The 26496-nt window shown below is 35.9% G+C and overlaps 1 protein-coding gene across 1 annotated transcript in view; it reads left to right on the top strand.

Annotated features, from left to right (window-relative positions):
- The window catches only part of SPEF2 (sperm flagellar 2), a 221105-nt gene that overhangs the window by 148044 nt on the left and 46565 nt on the right, over positions 1-26496 (top strand). Inside the window, exons 18-21 of the mRNA XM_069096127.1 lie at positions 13902-14035; positions 17736-17863; positions 17964-18102; positions 19622-19759. Of these exons, the coding sequence (XP_068952228.1) occupies positions 13902-14035; positions 17736-17863; positions 17964-18102; positions 19622-19759 (539 nt within the window). The remainder of the gene's footprint in view (positions 1-13901; positions 14036-17735; positions 17864-17963; positions 18103-19621; positions 19760-26496) is intronic.

The following is a 26496-nucleotide window of genomic DNA, read 5'->3' on the forward strand; positions in this document are numbered from 1 at the left end:
GATAGATAGATAGATAGATAGATAGATAGATAGATAGATAGATAGATGAAAGCATCCATAGTATTCAATAAAGTCCAAATATAAAATAAACCCAGGCCATTTTCAGCTCAGAAAAAGTTTTAGTACCAAAAAGTTGTCTAAAAGAAGAAGAAATTTCCTAAATAGGATTCTTGCAACTAGGTCCCTCCAAAAAGCAAACTCCAACCTTTGTAAGTCTATTCTTCAGTCCAGATTCCCTCTGAAATATTAGACATGATAACCTGGTGTTCACTGAAATGATGTCAAGTGAGAACAATGACTTGATAATTTTTTTAGCGCTAAACCATTTAAATGCATAGTATTTAAAGCAGTTTAAGTGTTTGTACATGTGTCACAAAAATCTTCAGTTCTCAGTTTCAACTTGAATGGTTGTGCACTACAGAGGAGAGGAATTCCTGAACATGTGATAACATGATACCCATGATCCTATGATTCTTATTCACGTGTCTTAGAATCATATGAATACATGTATATGCACATGTAGGTACTATACACATAGTCCTATATTCTTTTATTACCATATTCATTTGATGCCCTTAAGCATTGCACAATCATTGGTAAAATAAAGAATGATTTTTCCCCACAATTAAATAAAGTTGTTTGTATTGGAATAAAAAATCAATATTAACAAAACCTTAAAAATTAGCTTTTATTGCACAAATGTTGACACTCACAGGTCTCCACCATCTTCTCTCTTCCCAACTACTATCTCCTAATACCTCAGTAAGAATTGAGAAACACTATAGAGATAAAGATTAAGAGAACAATAAGAAGTTTTCGAAGACTGCCTAGAATTGGGAGATAAGCAGTGTGTTTAGAATAGCTGTGAATAAGCAGGAGGCTACTTCCTTCAGACTGATGGCTCAAGCTACAGCCACCATACCACCCCCACAACTGTGCTCCCAAACAGCAATACCTACACATTTGTCTAAGCCAACCAGAAACTAAGCAGTCGTTCTTATTTTTTTCTAATACGATTCAGTCTTAAAGCTTTAAAAGTTTGTTTACAACCTTGAAAAAATGTATTCTTGAATTCTCTACATTGCAGGAACAATAAATCTGTTATTGCTTCAAAGAGTGAGTGTACCTGTCTCTTTTTTTCTCCTTGAATAAGGACAGGACTAGTGCCAGATCCTTTAAAAAAAAAAAAAGTATGGAAGTATTCATCTCCAATGGCATCATTCTGCCGTGGGGCAATATTTCATTTGAGGAAAGGAAAAATAATGTACATTGGCATTAGAGATGTTTTCTTAACAGTACAACTAGTTAGAGTATCCTAATAATAAATATAGGGCAGCTATTCTGAAATGAGTTCTTGATGGAGATTTCTAGCCATTGTTGACCCACTGGATGGCTTTCATGTAAATAATGAAAACTCTTCCTAAAGAAACAACTGCTGTAACTTAAAACCAAAAGTCATCTGTGGCTACCAAACATGCTTCGTTCTGACATCTAGACTCACCTTGTTAAGGCAGAAAGAAATAAAAGGAATGAAAGATGCGATATAAGGGCAAAATGTTTAAGTCATTAAATAAACATTAATCATCATCGAGACGAAGGAGTGAGTGGGATTTGGGGAGGTGGTTGGAGCACACAAAAGAAGTGATTCCCCAGTAGGAAGCAGGTTTATGCTGCCCTTCCCAGCTCTTTGAGCCTTAACTTCCTAAATGTCTTTTTGTGTTTCTTGCCTTCCTCGTACTGCCTCTTTTGATTCTTCGTGTAGCTCTGAAAGGGTTTTGTGTGGGAATTCAAAGGTACTGATCCAAAGCTGGCTGCTACAAAAATATTTTACTTAAAAGCTGGTCTAGACTACCTGATTCTTATTATACAGATGCTTATGTAGAGATTGATGTTGAGACATATTTATACATATCAAGAAAGAGATAAAGATGATAGGGATGTATATGTATGTGCATGTATATATGATGAACCACTGATTAAAAAGTTAATTAATTTAAAATTTTAATTAGAAATTAGGGAAGGGGCATCTGAAAAAAAATTTTCATGCGACAAAAAGTTTCCAGAAATAAGCAATAATTCTTTGGGTAGACTGATCTAAATCCTTATTCAGTGGCCCTATATCTTTGTGAACTGGTCCTTAAGAATTTTGCAGCAGTACTCAATATCAGTCAATTGTTTTGTTTTCTAATTAAAGTGTAGATATCATTGGGTAATTGGTCAAGTTCTTAATGAGTATAGATGGAGTATTTTGTAAAAATTGAAACTTAATATCTAGGACTCCCCAAGAGTATCAGATAACAAATTTCAATTTATTCTTCCTTTGTATTGTTTGTTTTTCCTACTGAACTAAATCCAAGAATTTGATGTTATTACAAGGTTATTTAGATAATCAAAACAAAATGGAAAAATAGGTGCCATTTGACAAATGACACACCTGAATATTTCCTCCTACATAGAGGGTTATATTTGCTCAAATGACTTGGTTATCATTTATGGTAGAGATCCAACTGCCATTGTAGCTTAGGGGTCTTTCAACTGGAAATGCATTCAGGGGAACCTAGAAGTTAATGAAAGAATTCATATTCCTTCAGCTAGTGTAATCACACCCACCAAAGGTCTGCATTTACAATAAGACCCACCATAAAATTGCAGCATTTGACCTAAATTCAAATATTTTTGCATAGCAAACTACTATGGCAACATATTGTGTGAACTAAAATTCAATCCATAGTCTTTTTCTTCTGATTTTCATTGCTATCTATGTTTCTGTACCAGTACCACAACATAAGAGGCTCATTATGATAAGTGACATTTAAATGTTTGATGATTCCACAGGATTTTTTAAAAGACTCATCAGTATTATCTGTGTTAAATTTTATCTAGAAGGTGGTAAAACACAGTCTCCTCCTAAAGAAGGAAAAGGAAAGAAAGATGAAACTTCTCCCAAAGGCAAAGGTACAGCAGTTAAACTTAGTTAAATTAGTTCTACATTTTATAACCATGTTAGTGAATAGATTAATGTAGATTATTATTTCTACTAATAATAGAATACTAATAGGATAGTATTAATGTACATTGTGCATATTTCCTGTGAAGTTATTAATAATAGACAAATTTAAGAAAAGGTTTTAGCCTACATCGGGGTTAGCTTTCCCCAGTCCACCCTCAGATGTTCAGTAATATTTTTTCTATTAACAATCGTTTATTTTCTCTCCTGCTTTTGTCCCATTAAGAAGGGGGAAAAACTCTTGTGACAAATATGTATGGTCAAAAAAATATATTCTCAAAAGGACCAGATTTATTTTGCACAGCAAAATTTAAGATACATGATGTTTTTTACAGTTGTATTGAACTTACTGTCACAACAACCTTGAAGTATGGTTATATCTCTACAAAATCATTTTTAGTAGTGTATTCTGAAATGCTGATGCATGTTTGATTCCCCTTTTATTAGAAAGTGCTATGTTATGAATATAAACCTATTCCGGAAATGTCCTTGACTTTTTTTATATCATGGACCCCTTTTGTAGTCTGGTGAAGCTTATGGAACTCTTCTCAGAGTTGTGTTTATAAAGTCATAAAATATAAAGGTATAGTTAAACAAAAGAAATCATATTGAAATAGCCATCAATAGTATTTTAAATAGAATATAGATTAAAACCTTTTTGTTCTAATCCCATCTTTGCCATACCACTAGCCAATTTTTCCCAACAACATTTTATTGAATAAATATTTCCCTTCTCTTTTGTTCTGTTACCTTGGATTTATCAAATATTAGAAAGGGGTCCATTTATAAAGGGGCTAAGGGAGAAGAGCATCTTCATAATTTATAATAGTGCCATGAATTCCACATAAATCTATGGCTACAAAGTACTGAGGCTGATTTCCATAACTCCCACAAGGCAATCGGTCCCAAAGTAAGTGTCAAGACTGAGATTTGAACCCAAGCTTTTGGATTCCAAGAAGTCTACAGGAGACTGCGCCAGGTTGCTTGATATTCAAGAGATTACATCATGCACCCTATTTCTCTGCAGTTATAGAGAAACCTCTTGTGAAATTTATGATAATTTAGATAGGATCTGGGCTGCAGTTTACCTTTTTTCATTGTCTCTGGAGAAAGCCAAATTGAAAAGTAAGGGTGCATACTGAAGAGAAGGGGGGGAAATGGGTTTCTTAAAAGTACCTACTTGGAATGACTAACCTCAGTGCCAAAGAAACTGATGATGATATACAGTTCCTTCTTTTTAGTAAAGAAGTGAGGAACTATAGATGTGGTTATGAAAAAACAAGTCAACAAGGGTATATATGTGTGTGTATATGTATATATATATATACACATATGTATGTATCTGTATCTACATATGCAGATATACACTTCTATAACAAAGACGTATATTACATACACATACATATACACATACATCCCTTTGTTGATTTGTTATTGCCTTTTCCCCTGTGTGGACTGCAACACAGATTTCATTCGAGTGTGTTTGGGTCATGATGAGGAAGCCCTATAGTGCTTTGAGTCTTGATACTCAACAGCCGTGTCATTTACAAAAAAGAGATATTCAGGTAACCTTATCACCATAGAGAATCCCTTCTCAATTTAGACTCTAGGGCATGTCTGTAATGAACACCGTTAGTGCACTTATGTCTCACCATCAAGGTCTCCCTTGATGTTGATCATCAGAGAACCATCGAACAAAGTTACCTCTGTATTTTCAACACTCCAGAAATCTTATATGATCTTAACATTGGGGTTAAACACAGCCTATTAAGGAAACACTTTTAAGACTGTTTTGCTTGATTGAGCCAAATATTGACTTTTTAAAATAATTTTATTAATTCATCTTTCTTCATTGCAATAGAGAACATTTTTCAGACTCTAAAAATAAACGTGAGAATAAGCTGTCTGCTAATATTAAGAAATCTTCTGCTATCACAATCAACATGTTATCACATACAACATTGACAGTGCTAATATATAATAATGTTAACATGTTATATTATACAAGTTATATTAATATATGATAATGTTGATATAAATTTTTATTTCATTAAATATTTCTCAATTATATATTTAAAAGTTCAACATTTATTTTATAGAAATTTGAATTCCAAATTGTCTTTCTCCCTTCTGCCATTCCAGCCTCCTTGAGAAGGCAAGCAAATTGATATTGATCATACATGTCAAGTCATACAAAACATATTTCCATATTAGTCATGTTGTAAAAGAAAGTACAGTAAAAAAAAAAAAGAAAGGAAAGAAAATAAAAAAGTATACCTCAATCTTCATTCAGAGTTCATCAGTTCTCTATGTGAATCTTTTGGAATTTTCTTGGATCATTATCTTGATCAGAGTAGCTGTCTTTTGTAGTTGATCATGGTTACAATATTCCTCTTATTGTATGCAGTGTTGCCCTAGTTGTGTTCACTTCCCTTTAAATTTTTTCAAACAAGCCCTCCCAGGTTGTTCTGGAATGATTTTACTCATCATTTTTTATAACATGATAATATTCTATAACAATCATGTACTGTAACTTATTCAGCCATTTCCCAAGTGATGGTCATCCTCTCAATTTCAAAATTTTGCCACCACAAAAAGAGATACTATAAATATTTTTGTACAAAAAGGTCCTTTTCCCATTCCTTTGATCTCTTTAGGATATATACTTAGTAATGGTAGCACCAGAGAGTATGCGCAGCTTTATACCTCTGGGTATAATTCCAAATTCTTCTCCAGAATGGTTAGACTAGTTCACAACTCCACCAATATTGCATTAGTTACCAATTTTTTCTACATTCCCTTCATCATGTGTTATCTTTCTTTTCTGTCACGTTAGCCAATCCGACATGTTGAGATGTTATCTAAGTTGTTTTAATGTGCATTTCTTTAATCAGTAGTGATTAAGAGCATTTTTTCACATGACTATTGATAGCTTTGATTTCCTCTAAAAACTGCCTGTTCGTATCCTTTGACCACTTATCACTAGGGCTCTTATATTTTTTTTAATTTGGGTCAATTACTTATTTAATACATGAGACCTTTGGGGGAAAAACTTGCTGTAAAGATTTTCCCCCCACTTTCCTGTTTTCCTTCTAATGTTGGCTCTACTAGTTTTGTTTGTGCAAAAGCTTTTTAAATTCACATAATCAAAATTATCTATTTTGCTCCCTGTGATCTTCTCTATCTCTTTTTTGGTCATAAAACTTTTCCCGTATCCTTAGATCTGACAAGTACATTTTTCCAAGTTCCCCTAATTTATGATATCACCCTTTATGTACAAATAATTTATCCATTTTGACACTATGTTGGTATTCAGTTGGAGAGTTGGTCTGTACCTTGTTTCTGTCAAGCCATTTTCCAGTTATCCCAGCAATTTTTGTCAAATGATGACTTCTTGATCAAAAAGCTTGAATCTTTGGGTTTTCCAAACACTAGATTACTATGGTCATTTACTACTGTGTATCTTTTACCTAATCTCTGATCCAGCACTCTATTTCTTAGCTAGTACCAGATTGTTTTGATGATTACCACTTTAATATAGTTTGTAATCTGGTACTGCTAGGCCGCCTTCCCTGTCACTTTTTTTTTTCATTGATTCTCTTGATATTCTTGACCTATTTTTCTTTTAGATGAATTTTGTTATCATTTTTTCTAGGTCTATAAAATAGGCTTTTAGTGTTTTATTTAATAGTAAGGAGTGTTGTGTTTTGTCAAAAGCTTTGTCTGCATCTATTGATATAATCACATGGTTTTTGTTGTTTTTATTACTATATGGTCACTTATGCTGATAATTTTCCTAATATTGAACTGATCCTGTATTCGTAGTAAGAATCCCACCTGATCATAGTGTATGATATTTATGATATATTGCTGTAATTACCTTGTTAGTATTTTATTTAAAATTTTGCAGAAATATTTGTTAAGGAAATTGATCTACAGTTTTCTTTATATTTTTGTTCTCTCTGGTTTAAGTATCAAAACCATATTTGTATCATAAAAGAAAATTGGTAGGACTCCTTTAACAGTTTTTTTTCAAACAGTTTATATAGTATTGCAATTAATTGTTCCTTAAACTTATGGTAGAATTAATTTCTAAATCCATTTGGTCTTGGGTTTGTTTGGGCATTTTTTTTATTATTTTTCCCCCTAAGGGAGGACATTTATGGCTTGTTCAATTTCTTTTTTTTTTAAGATAGGGTTATTTAAGTATTCTATTTCCCTTTGTGTTAATCTGGGTAGTTTACATTTTTGTGGATATTAATCCATTTCACTTAGATTGTCAGTTTTACCGCCATATAATTGAGTGAAATAACTCCTAATAATTGCTTCAGTTTCATCTTCATTGGTGGCACATTCACCCTTTTTGTTTTTGATAAAAATAATATGGTCTTTTCTTTCTTTTTAAAAATGTTTAGCTATTTTATTGTGGATTTTTTTCATAAAATGAGCTTGTTTTATTTATTCATTTAATAGTTTGGGTTTTTTACTTTCAATTTTATTAATCTCTTCTTTGATTTTCAGGATTTCCATTTTTATTTTTAATTGGGAACTTTTTCTAGGTTGTTTTTTTTTTAGTTGTATACCCACTTCATAGATCTGCCCTATCTTTATTTTACTAAATGTATGCATTTAGAGACATACATTTTTCCCTAAGTACTGATTTGGCACATCCCAGAAATTTTGGAATGTTGACTCATTATGGTCAATCCCTTTAATGAAATTATTGTTTCTGTGATTTGTTCTTCAACTAATTCATTCTTTAGGATTAAATGATTTAGTTTCTCATTTTTAGTCTATGCTTCTATGGCCCTTTATTGAATGTAAGTTTATTACAATATGGTCTTAAAATTTTGCACTTAATATTTATTCTTTTTTCATTTGATTGTGAGGTTTTTAATACCCTAATACATCATATGTTTTTGTATAGGTGGCATGTGCAACTGAAGAAACAGGTATACTGACTTTTAGTCCCATTCAGTTTTCTCCAGAGGTTTGTCATATTAACTTTTTTAAGATTCTATTCATCTCTTTAATTTCTTATTTCTTTTATGATTAGATTTATCAACCTCTGAGAGAGGAAGGCTGAGGTCACCCAGCAGTATTAGTTTTACTTTATTTTCCTGTAATTCATTTAACTTTTCCTTGAAATTTGTTTGCTATATCATTTGGTATACAAATTTTAGTAATCATATTGCTTCATTTTCTATGATGCCTTTTAGCAAAATGTAGTTTCCCTGCTTATCCCTTTTAATTAGGTCTATTTTTGCTTTTGTTTTGTCTGAGATCGTGATTGCTTCCCTTGCCTTTTTTATGCATCAGCTGCAGTCTAGTATATTCTGCTCCAGCCACTTATTTTAGCACTCTTTGTAACTCTTTCAAGAGTGTTTCTTGTAAACAACATGTTGCTGGATTCTGGTTTCTAATCCATTCTGTTATCTGCAATTATTTGACATTTCAATTTTTTTTTCTTTTGCCTTCATTTTATTATTTCTTGATCTCATGGAGTCATTAGCTTTTACTTGTTATAATTAAGGAACTGTTTTCTTCAGCAGGATTTTGTACTTCTTTTTCTATTTGGTCAATTCTCTTTATTAAGGTGTTATTTTCTTCAATATTTTTTTCTAAATTTTATCTAGATGTTAATTATTTCTTCCCAATTATCTTCCTTTGTTTTCATTTCTTTACCCAAAGATGGAATTCACCCAGGCCAAGGGCCTGAATTAATGAAGAGAAAATAATTGTCTTCATGCTGTCTTCCTCTTGTTCTTGGCTATCAACTCCAATGCCAAAACTACTTCTGACTCTCCATCTGCTAATCTTATATCACCAGCACTAAGCCCAGAGCCTAGCACATGATAGACACTTACTAAATGTTTCTTGACTGAATGATTGAAATCTAAATCCCATTCTTAATCTACTGCTAACTTCCCAGATCAATTGCTGTTAGCATTGTTTGTTTTCAATGAGCAGAAGTAAGGAAAACACAAACCTATGTCCTTTTCTTCAGCCTCTTACCCAAAACTTCTTTGGCAATGCTTTCTGTTCTTCTGGTGGTATTCTTTATTCCCATATGAATCCCCAGAAGTGAATCATCTGTTTTGACCTCCATTATGTCTTGAATACATGATGAGAAATACAAGGTTTCTCTTTTCATATTAGGTCAACAAATCAATAGAACTCTCTATTGTTACAGCTATGCAAGGGGTCAACAACCACCATTACTCTTCTCTTCATCCTCTGATCCTTACTAAATAATCTCATACATTATGGCTTCTGTGGTTCTAATTTATCATTCCTAATTCTTGGGAGGATAAGGAGCTGCTTTTTTCTCAGAAAAAGGAGGCATCTCCCTACTTTGAGGAAGATTCTCAAATTTGATTGATGTTATGAGATCCAAGAAAACAGTTTTCCTTTTAATTCTCTTCATACTCTGCATATCATTCTTCTACTTTCCAAACTTCTGCGAAGCTGAATCACTTCCTCCTCTTCAGAACCTATTTCTTCCTATACTGAAGACCCATTTCTGCTTTTGGGGTTTTTTTTTTTGTTTTTTTAAGCAATCGGGGTTAAGTAACTTGCTCAAGGTTACATGGCCAGTTATTTCTGGGTGTGGTGCTAAGTATCTGAGCCCAGATTTGATGCCCAGGTCATCCCAACACTGGAGCCAGTGCTCTTACTCGCTGAGCCACCTGGCTGCCACTCTGCTTTTTGTTTTAAATGTAACACTTGATTGTCTTGCATTATCTAAGTAGGGAGAAAATTTGTTTTGAGTGCCTTCCTTTCTTCTAAGAGAGAAACCAGCCTATACTTGGAACATAAGCATTAATTTGGCTATGGCAAAATGCAAACTTCACACCACTTAATGCAAGTCACTTCTCCCTCCTCTGCAGGTAACGAATGGAGACGCTCAGTTTTGGCTATGGCCCATGAGAGAATTTGTTTTGCTTAACTAAGTATATTTGTCACAAGTTGTTTTTGTTTATTTTATTCCAGTGGGGGGGGATAGGTGGAAAGGAAAGAAAATGTATATGTTAATTGAAAAATGAATATATATGTGCATTTTATATAGAGAGATATGTAATTTTTAAAAGAAGACCTGTATAAACTTTTATTCCTTTTCTTTTTTTTTTTTTTTTGAGACTGTATCTCCCTTTCTTACCTAGGCTGGATGTTAAGGAGTAATTTACAGGTTGAACCCATTACTGCTTGCATAGAAGCTTTATTTAACCTGCTCTTTTCCCTGATATTAAGCCAGTCTGCTCCTCCCTAAGCAACCTGGTATTGCTCTGTTCCCAGGGGCTGATCATATTTGTGCCAGATTCATTGTGGACAACCAAGTTGGCTTTAGTCCTAAAACTAAATTGTTTAGCCCAAAACAATGAAACTCAAGTGATCTACCAAGTTTCATTTCCCCTAGTAACAGGAATCACCTGTGTTGCCACCACTATGCCTAGTCTGTCACTTCTTAACAGCTGGAAAGTCACACCCAACTTCCTTTCCTTTGTCTCCCTGAGGTATTTATATCCATGTCTTGCTTCTTCCCTCTTAGCACTAAACCCTTTTTGTTTCACTAGGTTGGTTTATTTGTCTGTTCTTAACTTGCCAGTGATCTTATCTTCCTTTACCTTGATTTCTTCTGTTCAGGTCCTTATTATTTAATAATGCTCCTTCTGCTTCATCCTTCCCTCATAGAAACTAGATGTAGAATCTTCACCTGGAGATTGTTCCTCTTCAGATGTTTCTCAATATCCCCCCCCAAGCTGATCCTACTCAAATTCATTCTCTGGCAATCTCCTCAAGGCCACATCCCTCTAACTTACCTTGATAATTCCTTTCACCTTCTTGTTCAGCACAAGGCTTTCCCTTTTCACTCATTGCTTCTCCTAGATCCTGCTCTCACAGATGGTAGATGTTTACAAAACTCAACATAGATATGTTGCAACTTCTCTACAGGTGTATTAACTGGTTATTGAACAATGATCTCAACTTTTGAGTACCAACAGTACCATTGTTTGTAGATCATTAAAAAATTTTTTGTTTCTGATCCTTTATCATTCTGTCACCATTCTGTGTCTTGACTCACTAGCTAATGAATTCTTCCCCTATCAGCAATCCTGGTGGTGATGATAATACTTGGTACCTGATTAAACTGGTCATCAGACACTGTCCATGACCAGGACCATGTTCAAAGCCTTTTTACAACTCCCCAGCATTCTATATAATGCTATAATGACACAGCCTACAAAACCCCAGAATCAGTGTGGCATAAGAATATGACTTTGTGAAGGAGCATTTTACTTAATTTCTTGATATTCCCATCTGATACAATTTATCATTTAGAAGAGATACTTGTAGGGGGAAAGGGCAGCTACCTGGCGCAGTGAAAGAGCACCAGCCCTGGAGTCAGGAGGACCTGAGTTCAAATCCAGCCTCAGATACTTAACACAAAATTAGCCATGTGACCTTGGGCAAGTCACTTAACCCCAATGCCCCTATGTTCCCCCCTCCTAAAAGCAAAAATTTGAAAAAAAAAAGAGATACTTGCATGAGCAGATCTTCATTACCTTTGACATGTGTTCTAGCTATTGTTCACTATGTCCCTCCCCTGATGCTATACTTTACTGTTTCTTAAACTTGAGGCTTAGTCATATACCTTAGTATATTATTTCACCAGGCCCTCATTTACCACAAACAGTAATAAAATTTTATTCTAAAACTATCCTTTTTTCTCTTTTCCTATTTTCTCTCTATCTTTACCTGTTCTAGCCTAGTTAGTGATGTCTTATCCAAGCATTTTCCGTCTATGGCATTCAAATTATTTAATTTTGCCAAAACTCCATTGTATTAGATGTGCATAATATACTAAAAATTTATATCCGTCACACTTTTCATTCTGTATCTATTCCATATCTGCTTCTATTTGCCAGTACTTGAAATGACTTTGACAGAGTTTGTATACTTACAAAATAAAATAAATATACTCAAATATGCCTGCTTCTATACAGATAAACTATACCAAAGATCATGCAGCCTCTACCTCATACAAAAGTACATATATATATATATATATATATTTAACGTGAAGTCTTTTATTCAAATTGTTGGATAAAAAGCATTCCAACTATTTACATTTTAGTTGCACAAAAGATCTTCCACAAAAATGCCTTTAGTATCTAGGCTCAGGTAATTGTCTTTCCATATATGAAAGGCTGAATTTGCTTCGGTCTCTTTACTTTCACTGTTTTTCCTTCTAAATATTGAGTTACAGTTTAAGAAGAAAATCAAAGCACAAAATACCCAAAATATTCACATGAATTCAATAATAGTTTCTGAATTATTCAATTCATCACTCAACAGTCATGATATACTAAAATAATTTTTAAATCTTACCTAAAATGTTTATAGTTCAAGGATGAATTAATAACAACTTAAAGACAGAGGAGAAATTCCAAGAGAAACAATAACAACTTACAAGGGAAAATGCGCTAACAATTTTAATTAACCAAATGAGATACACAAAACAATTATGATTTCTCTTTCTGTCTGAACAAAGATTTGATTGGTTTTCTTGCTGCATATTAACTCTGTTGAGCAGTTGACACTCGTATAAGACCAATACATTAAGAGTGATTTGAGTCCCAAGCCTACACAAGAGAAATGATTAGCAATCTCTCTTCCCTTGGAAGTCCACATACTTCTATCTGCACCATAAGATAATGCATGTTTATCTCCCTAGTACACCAAATATTATTTGCACAGGGAATATGAAATAACATGTATTTCATGTGATCTTCATGTTATCTTACATATAATAAGTGGTAAAAAAATTAATATATAATTCATCTTAAAGCAATTAGAGCCCAGAGGTCCAAGTTATTTTGATAATTTTGTAAATATGGTATCTGAAGTCCATTTGCACTAATTTTCTACTAAATAGAACTAACATACATAGGGAAGTGCATGAATTCTTTCAAGCTATAGGGAATCTGATGTCTCCTCCCGATGCCCTACAGGAGAGTGCTAGCTTCTTCCCCTAGGTGTAAGAATAATGCCCCAGCAAAGCTGGGTTTAATGCCATTACCTCATCCCCAGGTTTATTTCCACACCATACCCACATTTGGGTTCCCTCTAAAGCTCTCCATGATAGCTAGGGCACTATTCATCTAAGGAGGCTGCCTAATAAATATCCTTAAAAATACAGGCTCTGCAGTTCTGCCATTGCACTCACCATGCCACCCCCCCCAATTAAAAGATATATTCACCCCCGTACTTAAACTCCACACCCTGCCAGAAGGTCTCTAACACAAATTTCATAGGATCCTAGATTTTAAGTTGGGAGGGACTTTTATAGATGATGAAACTTGAGTTCCAGTGAAATTAAGCAACTTGTCCAAGTTAATACAAGTAAAAACTGGCAAGGTCAAGATTGGTGCCAAGGCCTTCTGACTCCAAACTACAAGTTCTTTCTACTGTACCATGAATTCTGGGCCTAATGCTTCCCTTCTTTTCCTATGCAAGAGAGGAAATTGAATTTGATAAATTATTATGACAGTGTATTGGAACCAGTGTTTTTCTCTAGATTTGAAAACGAGTCATATGCCTGTTGTCATATGTGAAAAACAATTTATGTCCAAAAACAGGAAGACAAAATCAAAATTATTGTCTATATTTTTACCTAGTGGGATTAGGGCAAGTGGGTTGTTTAAAAAAAAAAAAAGACAAATCGTGTGATGAATAATTTGGAAGTGGTATTTTTTTTGCAAGGCTACTCAAGTAGCTAGGAGAGTTAATGTGCCCATTGGAATATGTGACAATCAAAGGTTTTTTCAGCTTCAAACTCTCACCTTGTGTATAGTTTCCCTATGAACCAATCTAATTTAAGTTTCACCTAAAGGAAAGGGATCAGACAAGAAATCACCGGGAAAGAAGTCACCTGCTGAAGAATCACTGCCTCCTCCACCTCCAGGACCACCACCAATCAAACCAGGGTCAGAAGAATGGGTCTATGTGGACGAACCACTTGCTCCGGTACGGTAGTTCAGGAAAACAAAAAAGCATAGTGGATAGCTTCTTCCTTATTCAAGGGAAGACTCGTTTCATTATTTTGTCTCACCCCCAATCTTTTCATTGGCCCAAGTGAATTCTCATCAGAACATCTGAGAGATTGTCTTTATACTCATTGGACCATCATCTTCCCCTTTCCAAATCACTGAAACTTCTATGAGTCATGCTTGGGAACTGTTGTTAAGTATTTACATGAGGGAACAGATGAGTTCTCTGAGGCTCAGCCCTCTCCTCAGAAGCACAAGCAGTGAAGCTCTTTTCCTGGAAAAGAGTCACATCTCTAGAACACATAGCCATAAAATGATGCTGCTTTTTTCTCTCTGTGCTTCCATGGCCACATGATAATATCCTTCAAATTAAGCTTAATCTTTGCCTTTCCAGATGACTAAAAGTTGAGTAACTGAAGTAAGATGAGAATACTTAGTCCTCAAACCTAGATGGTTTAGAAGTTTGCCTACTTACAGACAAAGGCTGGACCAGAGGACCTCTTGGGTGCTCACAAATTCTTATATGATTGCAATCCTGTTAATACCTATGTTCTAATAATAATAATATTAATAATAAATAGCTAGCACTTATATGGTGCCTTCTATGTGCCAGACACTGTGATAACTGGTGTTTGTTTTTTACAAACATTATCTCATTCAATCCTCACCATAACAACCCTGAGAGATAGGTGCTATTATTATCCCATTTTACAGTTGAGGAAACTGAGGCAAACGGGTTAAATGACTTGCCCAGGGCCACATAGCTAGTTAGTATCTGAGGATGGATTTGAACTCAGATCTTTCTAACTTCAGTGCTCTATCCACTATGCCTCTGAATGAGAAAAAACAATTTAATCATGAAGGCTCAGATTAATTTCCACTTTTACTAAGAATGAAGTATTCTATGACTACCCCAACTCATAATTATCTCACCATCTAATAAATTAATGGCATTCTTTTTATACTAGCAAAGTTGCATGCTGTAATGGGTAGTGGGCGGCCTTAAAGTCAGGAATATACCTTGTATCTATGTCATATCATATGCAACATTTATGGATATATTTTCTGTTTTCCCAACTAAAATATGTTTATTTTGGGCAAGGAGAATATATTATATCACTTTTAATCTTGTGCAGCTTGCAGTAAATGTTATGCAAATATAGGGGCCCAGTACATATTTGTAAATTAATGAACTCATCTGATGAGCTTAGGGGTGAAGGTTCAAAAAAGGGAGGAAGAGAAGTACCATAGTCCTAGTATCATCCTACAAAACCAAGTCAAACAGTAAATACTTCCCTTCTACTAATGGTAAAACTGTCACAGATTCAAGATGTAGAATGGATGGGTGACACCAATTTAACAAACATGTATTAATGCCAACTATCCAGATTTCTGCTGGAAAAAAAAAAGACCATAGCCTTTGATAAACTGTTGACTTGCCTTCCTTGCTAATCATTATCAAAAAGCATTAAATGCTTTCTGTGTGCTGTGTTAAGCACTTGAGATACAAACAAAAACAAAATCATACTTCCTAATGAAAGACTCTTTCATAAAGAAGAGAGGTATGAGGCAAACTAAATTTATAAATTACTTTACAACATTATCTCATATCCTCATCTCATTGTTCCAATAACATTTTTACATATGGTAAAATTTATCATATAAAGTATCTTAAAGTAATTTCCTTTTCTTTTTTGACGTGATTATTAAAATGTTAGGTTAAGGCTATTACCATAGAGATACCACACTTGGATTTCAGCCATGCATTTGACAAAATCACTCATTAGATATCTGTGGGAAAATAAATAAATAAATAAATAAACCTCTCATCAAGCATTTATTAAGTTTATACTACTATGTGCCAGAGACTATGCTAAGTGAAACAAAGAATGAAAACAATCAGGGGCAGCTAGGTGGCTCAGTGAATAGAGCACTGACCCTAGAGTCAGGAGGACCTAAGTTCAAATGTGACCTCAGACCCTTAACACTTACTCACTGTGTAACCTTGGGCAAGTCACTTAATCCCAACTGCCCTGCCTTCCCCCCTCCAAAAAAATGCGAATGAAAAATGAGGCAATTGGGGTTGTGACTTGCCCAGGGTTATACAACTAGTACATGTCTGAGGCCAGTTTTAAACTCAAGTTCTCCTGACTCCAGAGCCAGTGCTCTATCCACTGAACCACTTAGCTGCACTCAAATATTTTTTTTTAAAGTTCTTGGACCCGAAGTTGATAATCTTTGATCTAGAAGAAGAAAATTAGGGTAATATGGCATCTGGAAATATTGCCAAGTACAACATGCACAACAGCTTAAGGGACCAAGGATTGTAACCAAGAGGAAGGAAGGTTTGCCCTTAGCAAACAATCAATGACCCTAATAAGCAGCAGAGTCTGCTTTAAAAGTCGGGCTTCTTGATTCCTAATTCAATGCTATTTCCATAAATGATAATCAGTTTGGTTGGTTGGTTTTTGAAGAGGCATTACGTAGAAAAGTACATCGAATTTGTTCTATTTTCCTTCAGAATATGAATAGTACCAAAGGGTAAAGATTAAATGCAGGCAATTTGGGACTCAATATGAAAAAGAACATTATAAGATCTCAGTATAAGGAACAGCAGGTCAACACTAGCATGCCTCCCTTTAAAAAACGATGTGATCTCTCTTAATTCTGTTCAAATTGGCAAGTATGTCTTAGGCCCCTCCTAAACACCAGGTTCAGGATTAGACACTTGGAATACAAGTCTGAAATTGAGACAAACATTGCATTCAGATTTTTTCATTCCAGTGCATTGGGGATGGGAGGTGGGGTGAGCAGGGAACAGAAGAGAGGAGGAGCATTGATCAGATAGGGTAAATACAAAATGATTACCCAGTAATGGAATGGTATTAATTGGAGGAAACAGGAAAGGTATCTTGTAGAAGACAGCACTTAACATGAAGGCCTGAGGGAAGCTAGGTTGTCCAAAAGGCATAAGTGAGGAGGAAGAGCATTCAAAGAATGAAGAAGAAAGTAGACCTCTGTTATAGAAAAGATCACTTCCTTGGGAGAGACGGTAGACTAGGTGATCTTAGGGTCCCTTCAGCTAAAATTCTGTGGTTCTGTAAATAAATAAATGAAGAAAGCAACCATGGACAGCATTTTTTTTCATCAAATAAAATATATACCTGCAACTGAAATTCAGTTTACCTTATTAAACATTATATAAAAGAAAGTTTTGACTGTATCATACATTATTCTCTTTTCTCCTTTATGCATGCAATGCTAAGGTATACCATCCAGGATAAAATATTAGGACTGCCTGGAAAATTCTTCCTTCTTTACTTTCACCTTAGGAATGTTGTTGTAATGTTAGGAGGCTATTTCAGCAAAGGGAAATGCTTCAGGTGGCTGTTGCTTTTTTTTCTCCCAGGAGATGCTACCAAAATGGGAGGTTCCCTAGAGCTTTCTCCTATCCCTGATCCAGCCACCTTCTTACCACCTGCCACCTGTAGGGAAGGAACAGTTCTCACTACCTCCTATTAAAGCATATAAGAATATGATGGAGTTGCCTGTTGCCCTTATGACACTGGGGCTGAAAACCACATTGTTGTTCTTTGGTTAACATGATTTTATTTAATGAGTTATACAGAAGAATTTCTAACACGAAATGCTGATTTGTGTGTTTTGCTATTTAATAGGAAATACCTCAATATTTAGTGCCTTATTGGGAAACAATAGAAAATTCATACATAAACACGATCAAAGCAATACTCAGGCAGATAAGAGATGAGCGACACAGCGTACTTTATTATCTACATGACACCAGGTGAGTAAAAGTTAATTATATGAAGAATTTCACACTCTATTGAGGGAAGGGGAATAAAATAGATTTTGTTTTCCATTGAAATTCTGCTAATGTACCACAGACTAACTTACCAGGAGTACCTGCAACGTCCAGACCACAAGCAAGAATTTGTATCTCAATGGCAGGCTGATTTTAACAACCTCCCTGAAGACTTGTGGGATGATGAAGAAACCAAAGCTGAACTACACCAAAGAGTCAACGTAAGTCAATATTCATCATGGCAGACTGGCAGCTGGGCAGTGTATAGAGAGTGCAGTCTGCTTCTAATTGAGACAGTCCTCAGAAAGGGTTTAACGCAACATCTGGTACATAGTATCATAGCTTACTAAATGCTTATTTCCTTCCTTCCTCTTTCCCTTTCTTCTCTTATTCCCTCCCTCCATCCTTGGGACACTGATGAACTTGACTGAAGGAACTGGGGATATTTTGCCTGAATAAGATAATGCTTAGTGTAATGACAGTAGCTGTCTTCAAGTTTTTGAAGAACTATCACACAGAAGAAGGTTTTGAAGGAGAACAATTCTTTGTTTTTGCCTGACCCGTCATGACAGAAGAATCCTTTTCCATTGCTGCCCATATAAAAATCTATGTAACATCTGTCATCTTATAACATAACTTATTACTAAAGATTATGGAAAAACTTAGGTAACCTTGGTCCTATAATATATTTGTAGGGCACTCAACACTTTCTAAGAGAACTCACCAGTTCTCATTCAATTCTAATAAGCATGCACGATTAGTACCTGTGGAACAGTTGATTCTGCTCCTATTTTGCAAGTGAGAAAATTGAATCACCAAGAAATTCAATGGGTCTCCCAAAATTATGCAGTGAGCCCCCAAACCCCAGATCTCTGTGGGTTCAGCTGTCACCTCTACATAGATGACTTCCAGATCTATATACACCAGTTTAATCTCTTTACTGAACTTGAATACTCTTACCAACTGTCTGTCTCAAAGCAGATTGTCCCATAGGCATCTCAAATTCCACATGTAGTTAATTCACTTTCCCCCTAAATCCTTCTTTTCTCTAAACTTACCTATTGGTGTTGAGTACATGATGACCCTTCTGATCACATGGTTTTGAAATCTATTTTCAAACTTGACTCCTCATCCTAAACGACATATCAATCACATTTTGTCTTTTCTACCTACACTTCTCTCCATTCAAACAGCCCTTACTTTAACCTAGGTTCTTATCACCTCTTGCCCGGACTATTAAAATAGCCTTCTAAATTGTGCCTTTGCCCCAGTTCTCTCCCTGCTCTATTCCATCCTACACAGCTGCCAATGTGGTTTTTTCCTAAAGTGCAGGTCTGACCATGTCATTCCCTTTCTGAACAAAGTCCACTGGATCCCTGTCACTTCTGAGATAATACATCAGGTTCCTGTGTTTGGCATTTATTAATCTTTACAACCTGGCCCCAGTCTACTTTTTCAGCCTTGAAAAAGTTACTTTTACACACCACCCCCTTTTACTCTATGGGTCGGCTATATTTTGTTCCTTTTTCTTTTTTTGTGGCAATCAAAGTTAAGTGACTTGCCCAGAGTCACATAGCTAGTAAATGTCTGAGGCAGGATTTCAACCCAGGTCCTCCATGACTTAAGGGCTAATGCTCTATTCACTGAGCCACCTAGCTGCCTTTTTTCAAAATTTCTTATTGGCATTGGGATAATTTAGGTTGTTCATCTAGAAAGTGAAATTCTTTTTTTTCTATTTAGGATTTAAGAGATCGCTTATGGGATATATGTGAAACTCGAAAGGAAGAGGCAGAACAAGAACGTGCTGATATAATTGAGGAATCCTGGTTACGAGATCATATTGGAATACTCATGAACCATTTCTTTTCTTTGATGCAGGTATGACTGGTCAGGTAGTTGCAACATAGTTATATGCCATTCCTATTTCTGCCATTATTGTCCTTGTAAAATAGCTAATTTTAGTATCCATCAATATTTATTAAGTGCCTGCTATGTTCCAGGCACTGAGCTAGACATGAAGGATACAGAAAGATAGGAGACAAGGAGCTCCCAATCTAGTCTTCTAAGAACTAATGCTGCTAGTACTGTTTCTCTTTAACATTCACTCCAATGGACCAAAACAGTCAGCTTTATTTAATGATGATGATTAACACTAACAAACAAGATAAAAATTTCAAATATGTTCCCAAATAACTACTTACAGCCTTACATTGCTTAGACACCTGGGGAGAGACAGCAAAATGGGTCCTTAGACTGTGTTTCATGATACTCTTCTATGCACCAGCCTTTCAAGTCACAACTCCAACATAAACACACACTAAGGTCCAGTGTGATAGAGTATACCAGAGATGTGAACACAGCTTCCATGGAGATGAGGCGTGGTAGACCTCCTTGTCTTCAAGAGTCTTTGGTACCCCCAAGGGAGTAGAAGGTGACTAGTCCCTGCTATTGACCCAAGCCACCACTAATTGTGTTCCCTCAATTTTAAGGGGTCCCTGGTACCATTCAACCACTTAATCATCAGATTAGATTTTTACAAAGCAATATTTACTTAAAAGGTATCACAAGAACAAACATATAAACATTCCCTCCCTTTTAGACTGACAGCAACACCCTGGCTGGAATTCTGGAACCATGGTCGCCATGGCTTAAGTTCCTGGGACTGGGGATTTCACTACCTCGCACCTAAAACCAAAAAAGACAAATGAAACAGACCAAAACTCCAAACCTATTTCTGGGGCCATAGAGCCTGGGAAAAGAAAGTGGTTTTCTCCCTACCCAGCTTAGGGCCTGGTGCCAGTGCTGTGCATGAATAAGACCTTCAGCCCTGCATGCAACAAGAAAGAGAGAGAAACTCTGCCTCTGCCAGGCAGATTTACAGACAAAGACTTCCTCCTAGTCAGGCACTAGAAAAAACCTGTTCCCACCCACATGTCTTCTTCCAGAAGCAAGTCTTTGGAGTTTTCCACATGGGTGGAAGTGATATGGGAATGCACAAAGTTCCATTACGCTTATTTATATACATGGTGTCTCCTCTATAGAAACTATTTCATTTTCTTATTTGTATGCCCAGGGCATAGTATAGTATATAGTAAATTTCACATACTTAATACATGCTCATTGATCACTTGATTTCTTTCAACCAAAAGAGCTTCATCCCTAAGCCCTTCCTTTGTCATTTTTCCTACACTACATATTCTTCAGTTTATTATTATCCTTCCTAAAATGTGGAACTAAAAACTGAACATAATATTCAAGATGCAGTCTGATCAGGACTGAGCACACTATCACCTTCCTAGGATTACCTTATGGTTTCTATGACTATTTTTCCAATAGTTCTATTAATTATTATTAATGGATATTAATTAATAGCATTTTTAATGTTTCAGTATTTCTATTAACAATTTCTATAATATTTCTATTGACTTAATCCAAGTCATTGATTTTTTTAAAACGTCGAATAGCACAAGGATAAGCACAGACCTGTAAGGACAATCAGTCAGTCAATCCATCAACCAACAAACATCTATTAAATGCTGGCCCTGTTTCAGGAACTATGCTAAGTACTGAAAAATAAGGGAAACTGTTCTTTGCTGCAAGGTACTTATATTCTCGAGGATTTGAGAGACTGTTTAGTGAGCAAGGAAGTGACAAGTAGATAGGGAGAGATAGAAGAGTAGAGACAAGTGGGAAGTGGAATGAAACTAGCAGGAGGCTTCTAGACTCACCGAAGAAGACAGAATGGGATGGAGTCATGACTGCATGTAGAGGGGATGGAAGGGGAAGGACGATTTCTTCCTCAAAGACTGGAATAGAAGAGGAAATAATGTGAGATAATGTCAAGGGGTTGTAAGATGAGGAGGAAGGACTTAGAAAAGGGCACCAATAGCAAATGACCTCAGTTTTCTTGGTAAAGTATGCACTGATGTCTTCAACTTAGGGAGAGGAGGAAGAGAGTGTTATAGAAGGCTTGAGGAAAGAATTTTCAAACAACTCTTGTGGTAGGTGAGATAGAGAATCAGTGAGGGAAGAATACAAGGATTGCTTTGCTGCATAGAGGGCCCAGTTGAGTCTAAATAACAGATTTGTAGTGCAAATAGTCTGCATGATTGCATTCCTTCCTTCCTATAGCTCCATTTAAGTCATGTGTGAGTAAAAACAGTGGAGTCAGATGTAAATAATCCACAGTAGGATTTAGAAAAGTATGACCAGTGATAGGACAAGGAGACAAGGGAACTGAGAATAGAGGGTTGTATGAGAGGTTGAGATTATAAAAAGAGGATAGTATAATCAGAGTAAGTGATGGCCTGAAGACTAGAAGTGTTGGAAATAATGATCAGGAGGAAGGAAGGAATAGATGGATGGTTGGTTGGATGGATGGATGGATGCATGGATGGATGCATGGATGCATGGATGCAAAGGCCTTTATTAAGGTAGGTAAAGGTCCTATGCTAAGTACTGGAGATACAAACAGTAGGATGATAATCTCTTCTCTCAGAGAGTTCACCGTCTAATAGGCAAAACAACAAAAATCAGCGATTTAGAAGGCATGAAGCATAGGGGGAGTGTGGATGATAGATTATTATTAGATAAAGGAATTTCTGATTTCTTGATCATGATAGTAAGACATTTTTGGAGCTGAGTGGGAGTGGAGGTCAAAGGAATTGAGTAAAGAGGAGACATCCACATGTACAGTCAAACCCCCTAATATGAGAGCAGGAACTTAAGCACAGACAGACTCTACCAGGAACTAAGCTCATTAAGAAAAGACAGAGAGTGATTTGGGGATGGACAGATAAGAACTGCCATTATCTGAATTAATTTATTTGTATCGAGTGAATTTGAAAGGAGTTCATTCAGTACCCCCAAGAAATAGTTCTTCTGGGCCTATTGGCTTGAACTCATCAGGACAGTTTAATTCTATCTTGACTCTCTCCTTACTTATTTTAGACATCAAGTCCATGTTAGCCATTATTATTTTGTCTGAGAAGGCAGGTTTTAGCTCAACACAAGGAGAACTTTCAAACAGCCCTCTTCAACAAAACAGCAAAATGCTAACCAGGTAGTGAGCTTTCTGACAATGAAATTGCCCAGGTAGAAATTGGATAAATATTTGTAAGGGATATGATAGAAAGAATTCCTGCATTGGGTGAAAGGTTGGACCAGGGATGGGGAACCTTCAGCCTTGAAACCACATGTGGCCCTCTAGGTCCTCAAGTGTGGCCTTCTGACTGAATCCAAACTTTACAGAACAAATCCCCTTAATAAAAGGATTTGTTCTGTAAAACTTGGACTCTGTCAAAAGGCAGTACCCAAGGACCTAGAAGGCCACATGTGCCTCGAGGTAGCAGGTTCCCCATCTCTGGATTGGATTTCTAAGACTTTTATTATATAATACAGATTGAGATACAAGTGATACCACATTCCTGAAATATAACTACAGTGACAGGGAGAAAAAAAAACTTGATGTAACAATATTATTTCACTTGTAATAAGGGAAAAACAATATAGCAAGGTTACCCCTCTAAGGTAGGAAGTAGATTTATTACCCAACACCAATATTATAAAAAGATTTCACTATTTGGGCCATTATCAAACTCAATCTAAAATAAATAAATAATAAAAAATTTAATGGGAAAAATTTCCCAATTTCTAAAATAACTACCCTAAACAGTATAACATCATTTAGCATGTTCTGGAGATTTTGTAACTTCCCAATGATTTCTTCTATCCTGAAAAGTATTATTCTTGGTTACTTGTCAATAACTAATTCGTCCCAGACACTTTTTTACAGAAAACGATTTTCATCTGGCTTATTGTGAATGTGGTTTTTTGTATGTTCCCAGGAGGGTACAGTTTTGTCAGTTGGAGACTCAATTTCTGTTGGTTTAATAAATCAAAGCATGACAGGTGCAAATGTTTGTTGCTAAACTTTGAGATTAGTAGGCATAGGAAAACTTGAAAAAAAACCTCTACTGACTTTCTCTGAAAGGAAATAGAAAAATGCTCAATCTTATTCTTCCCAATCATTTTGCAAATGTTATTTTCAAGTATAAGAAGTGAGGTTTATATGTTTATGATTTTAAATCCAAAGAAGCAACCTAAAATGTCTTCTAATATTAAAATAAGCATATGAATAGGCACTTTAATTTGAATCCACATTATCCCACTTCTAACAATTATTACTATCTTCATGACTTTGAATGAATCACTTAACCTCCTCAGTTTCCCTGTCTGCAAAATGAGGGAATTAAATTAAATGAACACTGGAGTCTCTTCCAACACTTAATCTATGTGTCTATAAACCTACAAGCATAAAGCAACTAAATTTCTTCCTTGATTTCTGTTAAGTCGCTACAAAAGCTCTGATTATGTGGGGTCTAAGCTGAAACTTTTTTTTCACGTTCCACGAAAGATATAATATGATTTTTTGCATGTCACACAAACACTTTGGTGGAATTTTCATAACTTCTCTTTTCACCATGAAATAGCAGACTATAGATTTGATAATTCTGAAAATGTGCTTCTTTCAGTATGAGTGTAGATATTTAGACGTCCTTTGGTTCACTTCAACTAAGTTTCAATGAAGAAGCCATTGCTGGGCAGCCAGGTGGTGCAGTGAATAGAGAGCACTGGCCCTGGAATCTGGAGGACCTGAGTTTAAATCAGGCCTCAGATACATAACACTAGCCATGTGACCTTGGGCAAGTCACTTAACCCCAATTGCCCTGCCCTCTGCCCTCCACAAAGAGAAAAAAAAGAACTTATTGTCTTTGTTCTTTAGAAAACTCATCATCATTTGTAACAACACATACTGGTTCTTTGTAGTTGACTATAATTTGTAGGATTTTATTGGCATAGTATCATGGATTGTGTTTTCCTAGAGATAATTTCAATAGGGCTGGTAGCTTCAATTTTCTTAGACTTGAATTAATCAATTTAAGCACCAAGGAAGTGTGACTCATTGGAAAGATGTTTGGACAGGGAGTCAGGAGATCTTACCCCTTGTTGCTTCCTTATCTTTACCTGTAAAGTCCCTTTAGCTCTAAAATTCCCTAGGGAAATAGAACAAATCCTACATATTGTGTATATATAGAAAAGCAAATATTTGAAATATTATCCACCATGATTTATAGTTTGAGGACTGGTATGGAGTTAAATTGGAGATATACCTAGTGGTGAAAGGGATTCTGCCTCCCCTCACATTGGAGTTTTGGTGTCATCCACGTGCCCTTGCTTTTCTATACTGCATTAAGACTCAGGAAGCCTAGGGACAAGTCAGCAGCTAAACTAGTAACTGATTCTGTAATGATTCTACTCCACCTGCCATCAACTTCTCTGTATCTCTTGAGACAAATATACCAATGTCTCTTTCTGAGTAATCTACAGCATGAACGGTGCCAGTGGTGAAGGTATTATTCTCCCTATCATACCATACCGCTTAAACTCAAGGGGAGTATGTGGAATGACAAACTTTTAGTTATCTTTTTTCTGTATATGTCCTCTCTTTCCAACAAGAGTGTATACCCCTTGAGGGCACTACCAAAGTATGTTTATCTACTTACATATCTATCAAATCACTCTATCCAGCTATCTACTTATCCATCTTTAGATCTACATAGAGGGGAGAGAGGGAGAGAAGGAAAGAAGGATAAAGAGACAGACAGACAGAGACAGAGACAGAGACAGAGAGAGAGTGAGCGAGAGAGAGAGAGAAAGAGAGAGAGAGAGAGAGAGAGAGAGAGAGAGAGAGAGAGAGAGAGAGAGAGAGAGAGAGAGAAGAGGGGGGAATAGATGATATAGCTATAAATCTAGATTAGGTATAGACATACTTCATTAGATTCCCCCAGAAGTATCTTCTGGGTCTATTTCCCCATTCTACTTGAATTTCTTCTCAATACAGAAATCTCAATCAATGAGATTTCTGACTCCAACATGAGTCTATGAGCCAAGACTCATAGTGGATATCTGATTGGCCAATGACTGTGCTAATATAGGACCAGATACCAAAGACCAGAACTTCTTAGCACATATAGAAAGAATAAGTCTTCTTCCCTAAGGAACATGGGAGATAGGTTTGCCTTAAATCAGTGAAGTCACCAACATCGCTGACATTCATATAGCAATTTAAATGATGAACAACACTGTATACTCATCACCATAGACAGAGAAGATAAACCCCAAGTCATCCACAGATATAGTCACAGTCCTGCCCAACACTTCCAACCCGGGTATGGCCTGTAGTCAGTACTGATGCTGGTTATTCATGGAGACAATAACCAATATTCTATCTTTCTTAAACTTTAACTGCTCTTCAACTATCTGCTGTGAATGGGGAGGTAGATGCTGCTTCATGAAGCTTTGCTCATAAATGAAGCTGCCTTGCCAGTGGCCCCACATCCTGGGTTCTCATGAACAAGATTTAGAGATGTGTGAATCAATGCCTGGTACAGTCTTCAATAAATATTAATTGAATACTTGATTGAGGAACCTAGGGAGACCCCAAAATGTTAGAAATGATATAGTCAACTCCACATAGTGTAGATACTGTTCTTTTTATTCAATTTCAGAAACTTAGCAGAAATGTTCTTTTTTTTAAATAAGGAAATATGTCG

The sequence above is a fragment of the Petaurus breviceps genome, unplaced genomic scaffold (assembly GCF_028583685.1).
Source record: "Petaurus breviceps papuanus isolate PSGF00001 unplaced genomic scaffold, PetGlider_PUasm1.0 229, whole genome shotgun sequence".
NCBI classification, from domain to species: domain Eukaryota; kingdom Metazoa; phylum Chordata; class Mammalia; order Diprotodontia; family Petauridae; genus Petaurus; species Petaurus breviceps.